The sequence below is a fragment of the Bombus vancouverensis genome, chromosome 7, assembly GCF_051014615.1.
Source record: "Bombus vancouverensis nearcticus chromosome 7, iyBomVanc1_principal, whole genome shotgun sequence".
Taxonomy (NCBI): Eukaryota; Metazoa; Arthropoda; class Insecta; order Hymenoptera; family Apidae; genus Bombus; species Bombus vancouverensis.
The window spans coordinates 14,192,571-14,212,798 of record NC_134917.1 but is presented as its reverse complement, the minus strand read 5'-3'; the positions used below and the strand labels follow the sequence as shown (position 1 = coordinate 14,212,798).

The 20,228-nt window shown below is 49.5% G+C and overlaps 1 protein-coding gene across 3 annotated transcripts in view; it reads left to right on the top strand.

The window, feature by feature from the left end:
* Positions 1-2,371: 2,371 nt before the first annotated feature.
* Positions 2,372-20,228, top strand: part of Nckx30C (solute carrier family 24 member Nckx30C) — a 51,618-nt gene continuing 33,761 nt past the window's right edge. For 2 of the 3 annotated variants that reach the window (XR_013058852.1, XM_033328260.2), the window contains exons 1-2: positions 2,403-3,439; positions 10,571-10,594. Coding sequence is in view for 2 of the 3 variants with exons in the window: in XM_033328260.2 (XP_033184151.1) it covers positions 2,534-3,439; positions 10,571-10,594 (930 nt within the window). In the remaining variant the exon portion in view is untranslated. Of the gene's footprint in view, positions 3,440-10,570; positions 10,595-20,228 lie in introns of all 3 variants that reach the window. The other variant, XM_033328268.2, reaches the window with a different exon arrangement.

The following is a 20,228-nucleotide window of genomic DNA, read 5'->3' as shown; positions in this document are numbered from 1 at the left end:
GTGCAAAGTTTGGACATTAGACGTCGCTTTGCTCGTACCGTTGTGACAGAATCGCACGGATGAAGGTTGAACGCTGTCCTGTTTAGAAAACATACAGGTTCCGTGGGAACGATTCTTTCGCGGAACGTTCCGAACCCTCGGCCTACTTCCATTCCCTTTGCTTCGACCTACAATCGCCGTTAAAGGTGAATACTCCTTGGAAAATGGTTTATCGTCTGAAATTTCAACAGCTGGCTTTGATCGGCTCTGATACAGAAATACGGTCAACGATTTCTCCGAGTGGCGATACGCGCGTCGTTTCACCACACTGTAATTCATCAACGAGATTCCTTGCAGCCGATGGAACGTCGGGTTCTCGCGATTAGCTAGCTACCCGTTGCCACGGCCGTGGCTGGAAGTAGGGAGTGGGCCATCGAGGGAGGTGCAAGGAAAACACGTTCGCGAGCAGAGTGACCGAGCCGACACCCGGTATATGTGGATTCGTAGAGTAGTCGTAGAGTCGACTCTCCGATATCGAGCGGGAGGCCCAGCGAGGGTTGCGCTCGCGCACACCTACACGTTTCACCGACCAACGTACACGTACGTTACTCGAGCTTACACGTGCGCAGTCTCCCACCTCTACGATCTACCACCAGCGCGTGCCGCGGATGGGGAGGAATTTCGAGAGCAACGAAGAGGAAAGCAGGTTGTAGGGTAGCGGCGAGTGCAACGGCGAATATCAGGGGGTGGCTGGTGCCGCTGTCCGCGGAGAAAGGAGAGAGGGTGGAAGAGAAAGGAACGAGCAGCCGAAAAGCAGCGACGAAAGAGACAGAAGAAGTAGAGAAAGAGGACGATGGGAACGCGTGCAAAGGAGAAGAACAAGGGGTACCGTCGCCGAAGTAGAAACGGGATACGCTACGTTGGTGGAAACGAGACTGGCACAGGGTGGGGTATAGGATGTAGAACGAGAGAGAAGATACGATCCGGTGTGCTCTGGTCGAAAGCGAAGAGACACGACGACAGGGCGAAAAACAGAGAGGGACGGAGATCGGAACGACGAGGAAAGAGAGCGGTCGGAGGGTGGCGAGAAGGACGGAGGACGTCCAATGTCGATGAAGGAGATGGAAGAAGCTGATGCGAGCAGCCACGTCGTGAAAACGGGAAGGAAGAAACGAGAGGGAAAGAGATACGGTTCGAGGGACAGTGTAAAGCGAAAAGGAGACGGGCATAGGAGAAGGGTGAAGAGAGAGCCGATAGCGGCGGAGGGCGGGATAAAGAGGGTTACGTAGCAAGGCGGTGGTGAAGGTGGGAAGAGGGCAGGGAGAAAGTCGAGAGAGAGAGAGGAACGGAACGGAACAGGGTTGTTCCAGTGTGCAGCGAGCGGGCATCGCGGCGGGGGCGCCGTTCTGCTGCTCCTGTATATCCATCCAGAGTTATATGCACCATCTACCGCATCCTAGCGACCACGACGGCGACGACGACGACGACGACGACGACGACGGCGACGACGACGACGACGACGGCGACGGCGACGACGACGACGGCGACGACGACGACGACGACGACGGCGACGGCGACGACGACGACGACGGCGACGACGGCGGTGGTAACAACGACGACGAGGACGAAGATAGTGACGGCAACGACGGCGACGTCGAAGATAGTGACGGCGACAACGCCGCCGGGAAGCAGGAAGAGGAGGAGGAGAAGGAGAAACAGGAGATACCCGGTGACATCGTTCGCGTCGAAGGCTAGAGAGTGTGACTCTTCGCGTAAACGACAGTATCTACGTTAGTCATACCGATAGAGTTTATTAGAATTCGTGGAACGCGTCGCGAACGTTTCTTCGTTATTATGTCATGTGCGTCGTGGACGTTAACCAGTGTCATTGTTTGCGAAACGCACGACAAACGCGTCTCTGTTCTACGTAAATAAGGAGGAAGGAGACGAGGGGAAAAGAGAAGAAGAGCGAAAGGAAGAGAACGGAAACAGAGACTGCGCGAAGACAAACAGGAAGAGAAGCTGAGAAGCGTTGCTCGTGGAAGCAACGGAAGAGCGTACAGAGAAGAAGAAAGCAACGAAGAAACGAAGAAAGGAAAGACGGAGCGCCGGTTCTACCTGTGATAGAGAGAACGAGGGAAAGGTGGAATAACAAAGAGGAAAAAGGAAAAGTAAAAGGTAGGTCCACTCGTCGAAGGGAGCCATCGAAGGTGGAGGAGCATGCGAGAGCAGCTCCTCGGTGTTTCAACATGACCCAGCCTTAGTAGGGTACCTCTGCTGGCGTACACCCTCCGCGCCGCGACACGATACGACACGCAGAAGAAGGTGGTGGAGGAGGTGGAGGTGGTGCCGGCGGAGGAGGTGGTGGTGGTGGTGGAGGAGGCGGCGGCGGCGGAAGCCAGAGAGGTGGTGGAGGACGGAGGAGAGGAGGAGGAGGTGGACGGAGAAGAAGAAGACGAAGGAGGAGAAGGAGGAGGAGGACGGTGGACTCGCTAACGACGGCGAACGTCCTCGAGGGTGCAAGATACCAGCACCAGCAACACCACCGACGACGATGATCGTGACAGGCGGCGATCGACGTACATGTTGGAGAAGGAGGCGCCGATTCGCGGTTGCGGTACTGGCCTCGGCTCTACTGACCCTAGCGATCGGTCCCGCGCCAACCGAGGGACACAGGCCAGCACCGAACAATCCGATCATTCTGCAGACGAGCACCAGCACGACAACTACGCCCTTCTACGTGCACACGGTGAATGGTACCGTCTTAACGAACGGCAACTACGATGAGTTCGATGCACACGCGGAGGACGGATACAACAGTACCATCCATCATCACCATCATAAGAAGGTCGGCGGTAACATGACCGAGGAGAAGGCGCCTCTGTTTCCCGAAGATCTCTTCACCGTCCATCAACGGCGACGCGGTGCCGTGATACTTCACGTAATCGGTGTGGTGTACATGTTTGTCGCGTTGGCGATCGTTTGCGACGAGTTCTTCGTGCCGTCTTTGGACGTGATTATCGAGAAACTGGAGATCGCCGACGACGTTGCAGGTGCTACCTTCATGGCGGCCGGCGGTTCGGCCCCGGAACTCTTCACATCGATAATCGGCGTGTTCGTATCGTTCGACGACGTCGGTATCGGCACCATCGTCGGTTCGGCCGTCTTCAATATTCTCTTCGTGATCGGCATGTGCGCTATATTCTCGCGTACCGTGCTCTCCCTCACATGGTGGCCTCTATTTCGCGACTGCACCTTTTATAGCGCCAGTCTGCTCACCCTGATCTATTTCTTCCGTGATAATTATATTTACTGGTACGAGGCCCTCGTACTCTTTGGATTCTACTTGGCTTACGTGAGCTTCATGAAGTGGAACCAACCGATGGAAAAGCTGGTCAAGAGAGTGATCTACAGGAACAAGGTGACCCGGGTGAGGTCTACCGATCAGCTGATGCCCTCGGTATGTACACTGTTTCTAACGCAAACGCGGTATGCACACTGAAACGAACGCGATACACGCTCTTTCGAACCAGAACTCCCAGACCGATCCTTCCTCCTAGTCATCCATCTTCTTTACGTGTTTTCCATAATTTTTCTCCATTACGTCGAATCGATCTACGACCTACGTTCTCTACGTTCTACGACCGTTTAATCGCGCTACTCGCTACCACACCGTTCCGTCCTTAGAACAAAGTCGCGTGACTTTGCCTACTCGCACGGCTACTCGTGGGCGGTGTTTTGTCCCGTTTACGGACATTACCACGTTCGCCCTCTTATCGGTCGCGTTTTTTTCTTTTCCTTCCCCTCGTCGCAGATGATCGGCCTGATCGAGCATCGGGGTCGCGACATTGGCCATGTTACCGATTATTATCCTACTTCCTCTCCTATCGTTCGCCTCTTCTCTCCTATTCTTCTCGCATCTCTCGATTGCTTTTGATCGCACCGATCCTCCTTCGTATCACGGAACGTATCCTCTGTGTACTTTAGATAATAGAATAGGATTTTCAAACGGTTCGCTTTATCCCTCGCTCGAACGTCGCTCGTCTCATCGATTCGTTCTATTCGATGCTCTGCACTAGTATTTCCGATAGGAAAAGAAAACTCTACGGCCTCGAAAATCTCTCGTTCCGAGAACCAGATGAATGAAGAAATTCGCTGCGACGTAAATGCTTGACTTTGAATCATCGCACGTTGCTTTTCATATCCGCACTTTGCGCAAGGTCGATCTCGACGATGAAATTCAAGCGAAAAATTCCGATGCGCCAAAGATGTCCCAATTACGCGCGCCCCATCCAACGACGCGCTTAATTAATACACTTTGCCACGCGTATCCAGTTCGAAATTAGAGAAACGCGGCTTCGGATACGAGTGGCGAAGCAACGAACCGAAAACAACGTCGATCTCGTTTCTTCCACGTCTTTCGGTACGTTTCGCGTCTGTTAAGATTCTGTCGGACGACGATCGATCGAGCGCTATGCATAACAAAACGATTACGCGTTTCGATCGCGATCGATTCCTTCCACGGCCGTAACTATCTACGTCTGATTAAACTTCCGCCAGTTATTCGCTTCGTTGTCGTATCCTAGACGATGCACGCTCGATCACGCGCGTCACACGTACGGCAAAGAACGCTTCGACGTGAACTTGGACGGCGAACGCCGGATGGAATTTATGGCTCGATCAAGCGGGATGTAAACGCGAATAAATCAATCGGTCGAATTGAATTCTCCGCGATCGAGTAATTTACCTTCGTCGAAGGTGGAATTTTGATTTATCGATCGAACCTTTTAACAACCGCCGATCACCCACCGATTCTCCACTGCTAACAAACTCGATCGATTTCAAACTCCGGACAAATCAGCAGGAAATTGATTATCGAGAGGACACGCTTCACCGTGTTCGGTATTTCCTTCGTGGAAATGCCGCGGGTGATACGAAAAACATTTTTCTATTGTCTGTTCGAAATCGATCGCTTCGGTGTGCTCGAACGATTTCCACTATGTGCACAGCCTATGCTCACTGTATCCCGCTGATCGCGCAACTTTGTCTTTCGTCTCCTCGCGCTTCCTCTCGGTATTCAACGATCGGAACGCGGCACACATTGTCTGAGAATTGGGATAACGGCACATATATCTGACCGTGCTGGAATCTTCATGGTCCTTGTTTCGCAACCCGATGATTGTCCATGGACGCGGAAGATCGTCGGGCAACTACGAGCTAGAAAAACGATAGTCGTGCGATCGGTGTCGCTGTTATTATCGTCTCGTGCAGACTGAAACGCGAAAAGACGAATCGCGAGTTGTAATGGGGAAAGGTTGCGTAATATTTCGTCTCGATGATTGTATTTTCATAACGATTTTCTACCGACCGTACACGGTCCGAGAATCGTGTGTGAAATTTCGCTTGTCACGCGGCTGGAAGATGGATCGTGTGCGTGGACTGTGACAACGTTAATTACGTTATCAAGATCGTGCTAGATAAAACGGCGGGGCAATCGCTGCAGCAGCGGCGTGCAAAAGCGAATGATTCGCTGTCGTGAGACGGGGCCGTAAACTCTGCGCTCGCTTTTAATCAGCTAGTCATGATTTCACCTGTTTATATCGGATCGTTTCGCGGTTATTTCCTCCATCTTGTATATCGATATAGAAATACGTTATAAGCATAAGCTAACTAACGTATACGCTGACGCGTACTTCGTCTTGTCTTTGTTCGCAGCCGGTGTTTCTATCGCGCGAATCTCGTATTCGGCCACTTTCTCTCTCGCACCGCGATTCTCCGTGTCGTTGATATCGCAGAATAGCGAAACTCCGCTGTCAATCAGACACGATATCGAGAGTGTGAAATACAATTCTCTTATTGACATTGATTAGTGATTGCTGAAAACGGAAACCCGATGCGTTAATGACTGCATAATTGTACAGTGATAGAACCACCGGTCGGAATTTACCTTCTCTCGCCGATTTCCACGTTCGATTTAATACCATCACGAAAATTGTCACGCGTTCGTCTTTATTTCTATATACATATTTCCTGGAATAATCGACTGCCAATACGCTGTAGCGTGCGCCTTGCGTATCGAAAATTTCACCAAGTATTACTCGATCGATTTGCTATTCAAACTACCGGGAATTCGCATGAAACGTTCAGCACTGGATAAATAATACGCGGAATCTTCCTTCGAGAGACACGCAAAGTTTAGCCCCGACATCATCCGAGGCAACGAGAGGCAAAAATCGTATCGGGACGCGGTTCGAGCAGGCAATCGAGAGATTAAAGATTTAATTAACGCACGAGTCCTCTCGACAGCGAAGGCTAGGGGCTCGCGAGCAGTTTTAAATCGTCGACCTCGCGATGAATTTCCTCGAACGACGGGCGATCGGAAAAGTCTGTAAGAAGAAAAGTTGGCCAGCGGTTTAACCGAAGCCGATCGGTACTTCCTCTCGTCGTCCTCGTCCATCTCATTTCCATCGTTTGCCGGTTGTGGACGCCGGGTGCTTCTGCCCTCGCGAAATCTTCCTTCTCGGGGAAGTTACGGCATTGCAGTGTGCTGAGGCCCTCCACCCATCGTCGAATCGATTCGACAGAGGCCCTTCCACGCTTAACCTCGCCACGACCATATACAACCACTGACGGCCGAGCTCGTGCACGCTCCACCTTCCTTCTCTTTGCGTTATATAAAACGTACGTACGCTGATCAAATGCACGCTCGAGTTGCTAGCAATCTGCCTACAAAACCCGATTGACCGAACCGACCTAAAGTGTTTCGACAGCGACCGGTAAACAGACCGATGCTAATAATATGATTAGCCGACGGTCTGGCCTCTCGTTGTCCGGCTGACAACGTTTACTCGCCGGGAACACGCGAAATCGTGCGTTCAAAGAACCACGTAGAGTCTTGAGCGTTTATCACGATGTTTGGTACCGTCGTTCCATCAAAGGGAGAAGCGTTTGATCTCGTCGAGAGAGAAATCGTAGCGATCGTGGGTCTGTTCGTTCGTTGGTCTTCTTCGGTGACGCGCAATCAGTCGCGTCGATTTCAATCTGAAAAACGTCGAGATTGTCGCGTACACCGCGTCGAACAGGAGGAGCGGAGGTTTCCATCGTGAGAGTAAAATGCGAGGCGCGGCCTATGGTACGCGAAATGGCGCGCAGCAAATTGCACGCTAATCGCATCTCTCGTAATCCTCGATTCGTTCGAAGTGTAACACGGCGCGTACGAATGTTTCCACGAAAAGGAAGAAATACTATTCCTGATGAGGATAACTTTGCCTGGGAAAGAAAATTTCGAAAGTTTCTCGACCAGGGGGAATTCGGAAGTAAAAAGTTTCGCGCCGGGAACACAAGTCGCCGATTCGTCTACGAAATTGCGATCGTCCCCGACCAAGGAAAGAATTTTCTCGAGATAAACGAGTTTGCGATCAATCGGCAGAGCCTGTTCCTGACGTTATATCGGCTACCATTCGCGTCTCGATCGGCTGTTTCCTTCGCAGCACACATAATATCGTTCGTTATCTCCCGATTGCTTGATTTTTCTATTAACGCGAACGATCAGTTTCTATCGAGCAAACGGTTCTTTCGAGGACAAAGTTTCACGCGAAACGATCGTACTTCGACACGAGGGATTAACGTTTACGGTCGCGGTACCCTGTCCACACCGGGCGAACGAGTTGGAAGTTTCATTTACCTTGCAATTAGGGATGCCTACCTCTTGGAATTAAGCGTAACTTTTGATTAGATTTCCTTCGGAAGTGACGCTGTTCGAATTATGGTTTGTTTCGCTTTGTACCGTGCACAATTACCCGGCCGCAATTACGAGAACGGTCTTCTTCGTCGATTGTTTTCTCCCTTCGACGGACCAAGGTGGTAAATAAAATGATTGAAATAAAAGTCTTGGCGAACAATCGAACGGAACCGCGCATCCAGCTAGGTTGGTGGACGATTGTTCGGAAACGGTGCTCGGAAAAGGAAAAAATTGTTTCAAACCAGCGTCGCTTGTTTTTCATCCGAGAGAAAGGCATTTTCGTCGGTTAACGATAATGCGCGGCCGACATTCTTTTGTTGAAATATCGATTCGAGGTTGGAAAATTCGTTCCGCTACCTTGACCAGTGACATTTCCGCGCTTTCCAAAAAAAAAAAAAAAATGTGACGTCTTTCGGTGCCGTTCTTCTCTACTCGCAGAGACGATCCTACGCGGAAACGCGTACGACGATTGATCGATAGCAGCTTGCGATAATTGAGCCGACGCGTACCGAAAATTGGCGTACCGAATTATCGTGATACGTCCGCTTGTTTTCGTAAAAGCAAACAGGTCGACGAGAAAGCACGGGCAGAGGAGGAGACGCAGACGAGAGGGGAGGTCGCGAGAAAAAAAGAAAAGAAAAATATTTACGCGCCACTGTTTCACCGTCGAAGAGGGAAATCGCAGTCGTCGGTTTGTTTTCGATCGCTCGGCAACTTTCGTAAACGTCGAAGGTCGCGCGCGATGCGAGTAAAAATCGCGATGGTCGCGGCCAAATCGTGCCGAATCGAATCGAACGACGATTCGCGGTAACGACTCGGTCGGCTTTACTTTGATTTATCGTTCGATTCGTTGAAGTTATTACGGTTAGACGAGGAACTTCCGATCGGTTACATCGATTATACGGAACGACCAAAAGAATTCGGGTCAACTTTCCGGATATTAGTCTTTCCGTATCAAAGACTTCTTTGTCGAAAAGATGGCGTTAATTAATATTTTTCGACAAACTGGAACGTCAAACGTGGAAAACTCGTAACATCGAACATCGAGAACTTGTGTAACGTCTCGCACTTAACAAGTAGAGCGTACGTCGAACGCAAGGAAACGTTCTCAGTGGAGAACGTCATTTGGCTGGATCGCGATGTACGTATGTTCGTTGGCACGAATAAGCGGAACGCGTTCGCGAAGATACTTGCAGAAATTCTGAAACTTTTCCTAATTAAATTTCGTGCATCGTCATAGTTGAACCGATTTTCTTCAATGCGCGAGACACTGACGAAGGAAAGTTACGGCCGTGATCGAGACTAGTTCGTTTCGGGTCTTTGTTGTCCTCCGCCACCTTTATCTTCTACGTAATTAAACTTGAGCCGTGCAAAAATGATCGACTCTGGTGTTACGTCACGTTCCCGGCGAATATACCATTCGATATATATACGAGGCCGATTTAGGTTCTTCCCGCGGGGAAATACGCGGTTAAGAAATCCCTCGTTCTTATCGAAAGACGGAAGTGGCAGGAAAACTTTGAGCGGCGAAACTTGCACCCGAGGCAAAACCTGCTCGTCTCGAACATGCCTGTGTAATCTGGTCGACGCTGTCGAAACGTCGAACACTCAAAATCCACCGCGTACCTTTTCCTCCTTTCGTTTCGTTTCTTGCAAACGGCGGGTCGTATTTCATTTTCTCTCGCAGTTGCGTCGAGTTACGCGCTTCGAGTCCGTTGTTTTCTCATCGATACGTATCTCGTCCTGGAATTTATTATATTCGCGATGGTCGTCGAGTGGTTTTTTTCCAAGCTCTGTATCGATCCGTCTTAACAGCATCGGCGTTTTCTTTTTTTCTAAATCATCCGTAGTTTGGACACTTTGAAGCATTGCCCCGCCCGATGGCCCAATTTACGTCTCCTCTTTCAGATTCGACCGGTCTTTTATCGCGTTAATGGCAAGACTCCTTTCCCCGGTAACGAGGCAAATAAAGAAATAGACAAAAGCGAAAAAAGTTCGCACTTGTAGCCGCATTCGCGAGCGGAACGACGCGAGCGACTTCAAATTCTCGTGCTTGCGTTAGCGTCTTCGCGACTCAAAGAGGAAAAACGTGTTAGTTGCGAGAAACGTGGTCGGACTCCGGGATTTCGACGAGCAGAGGCATCTCGATCTTCTCGTGGCGACGTTGGATGCAGCCGTGCGAGATAGGTCGCGCGAACACGCCGCCACGCGAACGCGTCGACGAAACGAGAATCGCGACGCCGTTGATTCTATGGATCGTCCGCGCCGAATCAGCGACGCAATTACTTGGTCGATCGGTATATCGAACACCTCAGGAACACCAGGACCAATCACCGTGCCTCGTAATTACCGCAGAACCAAACACTCGTTGTGGTTGACGACAAGAGCCTTTCCCTGCTTTTCCTCTGCAAGCTTGCGAGATGTCGCGAAGGAGAAAACGAAACAGACTGCGTTCGGGAAACGAGATGCCGTCGTATCGATCGAAGGTCGCAATTATTTGCACGACTGAAAGTAAGTTTCAAGGATTTCGCTTCTTTTTCCCGCTCTGTTTTTTTTTCTTCTTCCTCCTCTTCTTCTTTTCTTTTCTTTTCTACTTCTAGTTGTTCCGTCGTTTCTTTTTCTCCAACCTCTGTTCGCTAATTAAGCGGCGACCTTCGGCCAAGCTTACGACGCCGCATACTCTTTCCTTTCCTTGCGACGCGTAATCTCTGTGCACAAGTCTATGTGAAACGCTTGCGCGATTACTGCATTCTCGTGTGATTGTGTGCCGCTTGCGAAATCACGAATCATCAACAAACAATTACTCGATTGTCGTTACTGTGATTGTAACTGGGTGTTTCTTGCTTGCAGCACCAGAGCGCCGCCCAGGCATTGGTGAGTCGCATGTCTCTATCTCTTTTTTCCTCTATCTCTACGATCTCTATATTTCCTCTGCGTTTCTTATTCACGACCGTTGACAAACTTTCTACACACTGTTCGTCGGCTGCTCGACTTACGACCGTCCCTTGTTCGACGAAGAAACACGTCAGCCTCGATCGAGAATCTGCCCCGCGAAAGTCGAGCAGCTGACGCGTCGACGCGATGCATGATTCTGTGTCTCGTACTTTGCCACGTCATGTGCCTTTGATCGATGTATTTATTCGTAACAGCATCAAACTATAAACCGAATGTTCCAGAAGTCGCGCAGACCTCTCGCGGCTCGTTTCTCTATCGCGCGAGTTTGCTTGCGAGGGATGCGCCACTTTTGGACCGAAATTTCACGCGTTATTTTCACGGTTAATCGTATAATATCGACGGATTCGACGAATCGTATCGGCGAGATTCGCTGACGATTAGCGAGGTCCAAGACCACGAGGAAAGAAAATTGGTATCGCGGTAACAACGTACGTAGATATTCAAGGGTAGAAGGGGTAAAGTGTGTTCACCCTCGTGGGATTTCGGTGCGCGGCCTCATTGTCACCTTCGACTTTAGCCGCCGCAGCGTTCTGATCTATCTCTCTTTCATCAAGCACTCTTGGTCGATTCAGGATGCACCGATGCAGCCAGGTCGCTCCGCGCATGAGAAGTGGCAGCTGCGACAAAAAAGAATCGTTTATCCACGCCCTCAACCCCGTTTCCGCATAATAGATACGTAGACACGTACACACACACACACACACACACACACACATGCGCGCATCTACCGACAGAGACACTTACGCTTACACACGGCCAGACAGTGACGCGTAGAGAACAAGAAAGGGAAGAAAAAGAGAAATTGCTTCGATCGGTCGAAATTGCGCGAGTACGCGAGTCTCGTTCCATAACAATATGCATCGTAACTCTGGTAAGTACTTACGAACGATTCGAAACCACTTTGAACAGGTGCGCAAAGGTACGGACATTTTAACCGATCGGAATGCTTCGTTCGTTGCTCGTTTCGGCAGCGTTAACTACGTATACGCATTGAGCCACGCGTATGTACGCGTACACGAATAAACTGATTAAAGAGAAGCTAGAATTTCATGGAAAACTAATATGGGAGGGTTTGTGCGTTTGCCGTGTAGCGACCGCGTCATCGGTTCCTCTTTGATTAGATTCGGCGAATCGAGACGCGTTCGATGCAAAGTAGCAATCGCGTTTCTGAAAGTCTGATCATCCGATTGAATTAATCAGTACCGAACGCTGGTTTTCCACCGCGATCTCGCCCCCACCCCTCGTCGCTTTTGCAATCCTATCGGCCGATGTTTTGAGGAAAAACGTGAATGATTCACGAGGTCGGTCGAGCCCGTACATAACCAAATTAAGTGGTTTCCTAGACGTCCGATTGTCTATGCCTGATCGATGAAATATTCCTGGAAGCGCGGCGTTCGTTTTCCTGGAAAATCGCAATTATGTTTCGATTTGATCACGATCGACCTAGTTCGAGCGAGATAAATCATCGGCCTGTAGCCGATCGCCCAGCTGCCTCGAAGAAACCAACTATCCGTTAAGATTCGCGAGAATCCAGGCGACACTGTTGTCCTTTATCGCGTATTCTATATGAGAAAAGTTGCGCCGAGTGATTTTCTATGGCAAGGCAAACTAGGTCGGAAGTAAAAGTTGTGTAATTGCGGGTCTATCGGTTCCGATGGTCGATCCCTAGCGAGAAAAGCCATCATAGCTATACGTAGACGTATATTTCAGTAAGAACCGCGGTAAGAGAGACGAGAATGTCGGTGCTAGTTTCGCGAAGCAAAGTAATCGTAGTCGGTGTAAAGTTGATTTGCCGCTGCGACATTCTCGAGTGGCTCTCTCGAATTTAAATAACGTTTACTAGCTCGTCGCTACAAACCCCATTATCGCGGCTCGCTGAAACATCCTGTCGAGACGGAAATCGTAATTCGATTCGAAACATTCGCAGGCGTTTTCTTCGTCTCTCGCAGATTCTTCGAAACCTTCCACTTTCTTTGGAGACGTTGGCGAACGACTACGACGAGAGGAACGGTTATTCCTTCTTTTTCACAATCTTATCCGCCGTGCGGAGAAATCGAGCCGGCAGAAATTCACTAGTCTCTGGAGTTCGATTCGCCGCTCCGTTTCCACGTCTTTTAATTTCTCCTTGTCTCGCTCGATCCACCGTTCTCTCGACAACTCTCGCTTCGCCATACTTTTTCTCCAGCCATTCGAAGCAGCGCGGATCTTCGCTAACGTTTCTCCAGATATTGCTGTTTCCTCGCGTTGATTTAATCGCGACTGTTCTGCTCGTAACACGACGATTACGAAACCACGGATCGCTTTGTCTCGCGTTTCGCGGTACTTCGCGACGCGTCTCGTTCGTCGAAGGATTTTCGAGTTCCACAGAACGACGTCGCTCGTGCAAAAAGTTGTCGCGCTGTGTTCGATCGCGTTAAGAACCTCGCTATCGGACTGGACGATTTAGCCCGCGTTAATGTCCCATTAAGTTCTGCTGGTGTCAGTTATATCGTTCTACGAACCGCGCTATTTATCGCATCGCGAACGACTGTTTGTTCGTCCTGACGTACGAGTCGCGTCAATTATAGACCGCGATATTATCCAACGTAATGTAAAAGTTTCGATTGTCACCGAACGCTCCACTTTTGTCCGTTGCGTTTCCAATTTGCTCGGGGCGCGGATAAAAACCGCAACGTTTTCCTACGATAACTTTTTGTCGTCGCTCGTGTTTCGCGGATGTGCCACTTGTTCGTTACAGCTATAAAACCACCGTAAAGGCCATTAGGTTCTCCGGACCGGAGGGAACGATTACGAAAAAGACGATGGCCAAGTGAAACACGAATATATTAAAAACCGATGATATCGATCGGTGCAGGCGATATCGGATAGACTCTCGATTATACGAGGATGGCCTACGAGAAACGACTACGTAAGGATAAGATTTCAAGTTTGTATCTGAAAGTAGAGACGAGGGGAGATCCTGAGGATCGCGCGCGAACTTGTCTAGATAGGAAATGGCCAGGAAAAGGCAACGGCAGTGAATCGAAGCCGGCCGGCCGATCATTTATTTACGAATGTTCCGGCAACCCTCGATTCGAGTGCACGCGAGTCTCGATACGCCTTAACGCGCACATTCTCTATCGGATGCTTTAATATTAGTCGCCGTTCCATTCATGCTACCAAGAGGCTTCTCGATTCATTGTCATCCATCGAACGCACCATTTGTCTTCTCAATGGTATCGCGACTAGCTTCGAGAATTTCGATCGTATTAAGAAAGAAAAGGCGCGAACGACACGGCAGTGAGCTCACCGATGGCAAAACGCGCATCCTTCGAAACGGGCTATTTATATTTCCCTTGGAGCTAACGATTTTTCCATCGTTCGTTTCAACGATCACAAAATAATTAGAAAGTTTTTCGTTCGCGTCCTAATTGCTCGCCCCTGCCCCCATCCAGGTTCGAGTAGCTCGTTCAATGTAGCTTACTTTTCCACTGTTCGACCTACTTAGCATCGATGGTGAAATATTTTAACCCCGGTTCTCGTTCAATTACGTCAAACCGATTTTCGAAACAAAGGATTCGATAGACAGCCGAGAAATCCCCTCGTGCTGCGTCATCCAACGACATCTGTCATAGGCACGCAACCGAACCCTTTTATTTTTCACCCTCTGCGCTGACAATTTCAAGTTCACCCATTGTTCGAGCGTGTTACTCACCGCTTTATCGACCATACCGACCCTTCCGACCGAAGGTCTGGTTAAAAATTTCAAGGATCCACTCTCTTATCGAGGTGGGCTCGACCGCTGGCTAAATCGAAGGCATAAATAGCGCGGTAAACATCGAAATACCCAAGGTACGGCCTTAATCTCTTAAGGGTTCGTCGTTGAATGCGAAAGAACGACGAGTCGGCACGGTTTCCGCCGAGGAAAATCGATCGAGCCTGCGAGAAAATTCGCGAATATGATCGATGGCCCGCGGACGGGATGTCGCTCGCGGGGGAAAAAATGGAACGTTTACCTCGTAAATATCTAGCAGCAGAAGCGAATCTCAGTTTCCACGTCGGAGTTTATTTGCTGGTTTATTTGCAGGCCAAATTGTTTTCGCATCTAACGCGGATGCGCCCCTCGAAATCGGGGTGGAAAAGTTTGTTTGTTCGAAACAGCGTTGTCCTTGGCGAATCGTTGGAAAAGATGTCGCCGACAATCGTGTGCCGAGCTGGCTATTGTTCGAATGTGACGAAGAACCGAGTTAGAATGAATCCGACTCGCTTGGCCTACTCGTCGCATTTGCCTAACGGTGCACGCTCTTGAAATATTGCCAGCTGCGATAAACGAACGCCTACACCGTCGTTCAATGCGACTCCGTTTCCCTTCGAACGGCCGTGTTACGCCGTGAAAAGGGAGAAAAGCGCGAAAGAAAAGGAAAAAGGACGGAAGGGGGAAAAAACGAAGAGAGAAAAAGAAGGGGGACTCGTGTATGGAGAGAACGCGTGTACGCGGTAACCGGAATACTCGTTTTATTCGCTCAAACATTCGCAGGCCGCCTGTCCCTTTCAAACGTTCTACTTGTTTTTCGCGCGTATCGACGTATCGACAGTGCAACGCGCTCGCACGCCTCCAACTTTCCTCGCGATTTCCCCGGCTTCCGTTTCGTCTTCCATGCCGCCATTCTGCTCGTCCTGGAAGAATCTAGGATTCCTGGTAATTGGAACAGTCTCGGAGGAAATTTTGACGAAATAAAGACGAATAGCAGGCTGGAATTACGGCATCGCTGCCAAAACGCGATATTTCTGTTGCTTGATCTGCTCAACCCAGTTTGCTCGCAGTTGCTCCTTCTATACATCCCCTGTCAGCGAATAGTCGACGTTGCGTATAATTAATTATAACGCTGTTATCGGTAACAGGCCATTAACCGCGTCTGCTGCCTGCGATCGATCGTTACTCGTAGCGGTTGATGTACGCGAGTTTTCTTCTCGTTTTCCTTCGTTTGCTCGCGCTCTGGTCTCACCACCTAAATACGATCGTTGCCGTACCCTCTGAACGACGAAATCGCCGTTAAGCGATCAGATAAATCGACGAGATTTCGGTTCGACGTGTTCGTTTGTTGGGGGCCGTTTCTCGTTTTTCAGCTTATCCCCTTGGCTCGTCGAGCGTCGACGATTCATACACGACCGCGCACATACATGGCCGTCGTTAATTGCACGGTGAGATCTCGTCCCGACTCATTTGTCCGCCGCACTTCTCCGTTATTCTTCTCTTCCGTCCTGCTCGAGTTGCCAGTTTCTTTTTTCGGCGAAAGTGGGTCAAGGTCAGGGCTGCCGGTACCCAACGTTCGCAGGACACACGAGCGCGAATATGCGCCGGTAACACGAAAACGCTTGGAAAGCGTCGTAAAACTGACTCGACCGGCTGACGTTTGCGACCGGCCACGGCGGAAAGCTGTATTACGTATGTAGGTTAAAGTTTGAAAGACGGAAATTCAGCGTGGCAATATTCGTGACACGGCACGCGCCGCTAACACAAGTCACGGCGCGCTCTACCGCTTCTGGTTCGACGTTAATTGGTCAATTTCCGCGATCGTTAACGATCTCGCAGCGTCGATGGCGCGTCTTGATTAGAAAGTTGGCAATCGGTTCTCTCTCCGTTCTAAATTCAATTACTATTGCCGATCGAGCCGCGCAGCTGGCGTTTAACTGGCCGTCGACGGCGATTCCACCACGCGAAAACGATAATCGTCGATATGGTCGGAAACGATGGGTAAAAATTTGACGCGTGATTTGTCAGACGATTCTTCGGCCCTCCGTCGTGGCTGAATTAAACCAGATCGATCGAAATGTCACGATACTCGCGTAGCCCGAAAGATCGCTTCTCTCTCTGCTTTTTACTTTCGTCGGCAAAATCGAAACGTGCCGTTCGTTCGTTTACGATTCGTCGATAATTGGTCATTTTTCCAAGTGTTTTGCTCCGCTCGATACGGAACGCACTCGATACCGACGAATTGGCCGCGTCTCGAAATAGCAAGCCATTTACGACACAAGCAGAGCTCGGGTTATCCTGAAGAAATTTCGAAGGAAAAGGAAAGAGTGCTCGATCGACGTACGAGCACAGCGATCGTGCTAACTCGTATAAATTTGTCAGCGGCTCGAGTAAGCAGCTTACCCGCCTCTCGTGCGCTTAACTTAGCACGCGATCGTGCAAACGAGCAACTCACAGTCAGCCCGTTCGACGTACATCCACATGGTAGCGGTTTCCAATTAACAATATCAATTGGCCGTTTTTCATTCCGTGTATCGTGTACGCACCAACCAGAAAACGGTACGACAACAAAAGCCACGCCCATTTCCATGATACACCATCCGCGACTAGGGGTTGATTTTCCTATATTTCCAGATGAATACGACGCGTCACGATACGTCTGCCGAATATTATTCCGCTCTATTTATTATTCTTCGATTCTGTGCTCGTTCGCGTGTCCTATTCTATCGTGCGCGTACGCGTGTACGCGGCCGGTTATTTCTTCTCGACAGGGCGAGTCGTATTTTACTCGATCGAGACGCTTCCTCGCGAACCTTCTTACCTCACCGACATTTTCGTTAGCAAATATACCGGCACGGCGGCCAGTATTTATGGTCGCGGAGGAAAACTACTCTGCGTTTCTTCGTAGCTGCTTTCTCCGTTTGAGGGAGACGCTGGATTTTCTGCAGCGAACCTCCTTCCCGCGGCAGTTTGCGGCGGATGTACACAAAGGTCGCGATAAAACTCGTCGATGACGACCGACTCGTACCGTGTCGTCGTTTCTCCGCCAGTTTTTCCTCGGAATTTCGCGATTGATAAATATTTAACACCTGCCGTCTCTTTTGGCGCTCGATGGCTAAATTTAAATCCGCTTAGTCGGCGAAGATTCGTCTCGGACGACACGAAGTAGTTCTTGGCGAATGCGAAAGCTTGCAGGCGGTGCTTTTACCAATTTTTTGGCCACGATGCCCCGAAGCTCGGTGGAGAGTTCGCGACGTCGCGTCGGTTTCCGTCACTCGACCCACTGCTGTTCCACTAGAAGCCCTTTAACCCGAACGAACTCGTGCAGTTTTTAACAACGCGAGCAAATATCGCCGCAGGCTCACTGGCTGGAAATCGAAGGACGTCTGCTCCGTTGGCACGGGTCCGCTAAGAAATTTCCTCTGTCGAAAGCAGTGCCGTTCCGCGCCAGTTTCGGCAACTGTTTTCCCCGCGTAAATCCTACGAATTCTTTGGTCCTGTCGTCTCGCGACCGTGCAAACGATCGACTTAATGCGGTCCCATGAATCACACGAGAAATGTACGAGAAGCGTGGCTGATCAAGCGCAGTTATCGAGAGATCTTCGTCGTTTGGAAGGGATTATATTAAATTGTCGGAAAAGTGTCTTTCTTTTACAGACACATCTTTTACAACGATGCATCTTTATACAAACATGAAATCTAATCTGTCGAACCTTGTGATCCTTATTTTGGTAGAACAAAATGAACCATGCGTAATTCGATAAAATAATATAAAACAGAAAATGTTGTGCATCGATAATTTCCTTATAAAACGAAAGAAACTTTTCGGGCAACCTAATAGAACGCTCTGTATCAGCGGTTCTTAACCTGTGACGGACACGGAGGACCACGAAGTGTCCGTCACCGGCAAGTTACTATGGTATCGTTTGAATAAGAAGTATTTTATCTCCTATTTATTTACGATAAATCTCTTCTCTAGAAATTTACGAGTCGTCGATGCACAGTCGACGAATATTTTATCGACGAGATTGAAATTTTGAGTGAAGTCTGGGCAAAGTCGCGATAACGAAAGAATTATTTAACGGAAACTAGCGAAAGGTTCGGAACCGCTGCTCCGTACAATTGAGAGGACGACAGGAGAGAAAGTTGAGCGAACAGGCATCGTGATTTTAGACGCAACGAAACTCTCGACGAGCCAACAGAACTTTTAGTCGAGGGTACTTTTTAGCGGAAAGTGGGCCTCGGTGATAGACGCGAGGAAACGAACTCTCTTTGCTCTCTGCTCGCGTTTTTCCTTCCTCTTGCTGGACTGTCTGCTAACGAAAGTTACGAGTTTTGACTGACGTGATTTCAAAAATATCGCGGCGGTCTCGTTCGACACGGCTACGTAATTCCTCGTCCATTTGCTTCACCTCGTACATTATTTAACCGTTTCATTTCACCAATGGATCACAATTCACGCAACGTTGAAGTAGTCTCGGTCTCGAAGGTGACTCGCTACTCCCAAGTGGTCCAGCGAACTGGAAAACGCGAGTCGCGACGAATCGCAGGCGAATCTGTGACGAGAGATTACACCGTTTGCAGTTAGCGTGGATTTCGCTGGAAAGAAAATTGAATATTCCACTGTGGCGCTCGCGAAGCCAAAGTAAACTCTGATATTATTGATTTTCAAACGAACCGCATCTTTGGTAGCGCAAATACCGTCATTAAATTCCGACACGATTCAGCACGGCAGCAATTGTTGCCCGGAATAATTATTAAATCAGGAATTTTCAAATAAAACCATTCTAGTGAAAATCACGCAGACCCGCCAAGAAAGAATTTATAAACCGAGTCACGCGCGCATTTCCCTTGTTATTATTGTTATATTTCGTCTGTGATTTCGTTACTCGGTTACGGTTTCAGTCTTCTAGATGCTCGCGTGTGAAGGGATGCGTTGCGGTCCTCGTAGTCCATCTCGTTAATTACAAAGTTCATTACCTCGTCGACGCGATACGACAACCAGCCACACAGACACATACCCGCACACATAAAGACGTACTCCGACGACAGAGTTGACGGCTAAGCGGAAATATGGCACTCGCAGCTTCGGTTACACGACTGTCTGCGTTTATCCGTGTCATCTTTGGGTAGCCACTAACAATTCCACCTCTATCAACGTTGAAACCATTTCGAACTCTGCAGCTCGCCACAAATCGTAAAGGAAAATAGAACCGCGTTGCTCGTTTTCTGCGCCTTGTCTAAAGAAGCTACACGCACCTATAGTTAGGGGGAAGAGAAACACGAGCAGACGCAAAGAAAATTTCGAACGGTTGTATTTTTTCTCAACGCGTATATCGTGAGAAACTGGGAATTCGCTACGGCAGATGATAAAAAGAGACAGAGAGAAAGTCCTCGAATCAAAGATCGGACGATAGTCAATGATAATTGAGGAGGGAAATTCAATTCAAACGCTTCGTTAACGAGCTTTCCCAGACCCGTCTGGCGGCTCCTGAGCGAAACTTGTCGGCGACGCGCCTTCAAATTTAAGATTCTCGTTCCTTTCACGGAAAACCATATCACAAAGTTCCGCTCGCTCTTCCCAACGACGTCGACCTAACCAACCTCGTCCCAACCGACATCCATTCCGATCCGCCTGATCATTCGCATCCAGCAAGCAGCAACTATTAAGCGGGGAAAAACAGCTGCCGGCAGTATAGCGGAACAATCATCTGCGGCCAGGGTGGAAACGTAATTGGCAAACGCGACGGGATGCAGTGCGACGTCGCGGAATTACGAGCTATCCAGCTTATACGCGTCGGCTACACCGCATCATTATCT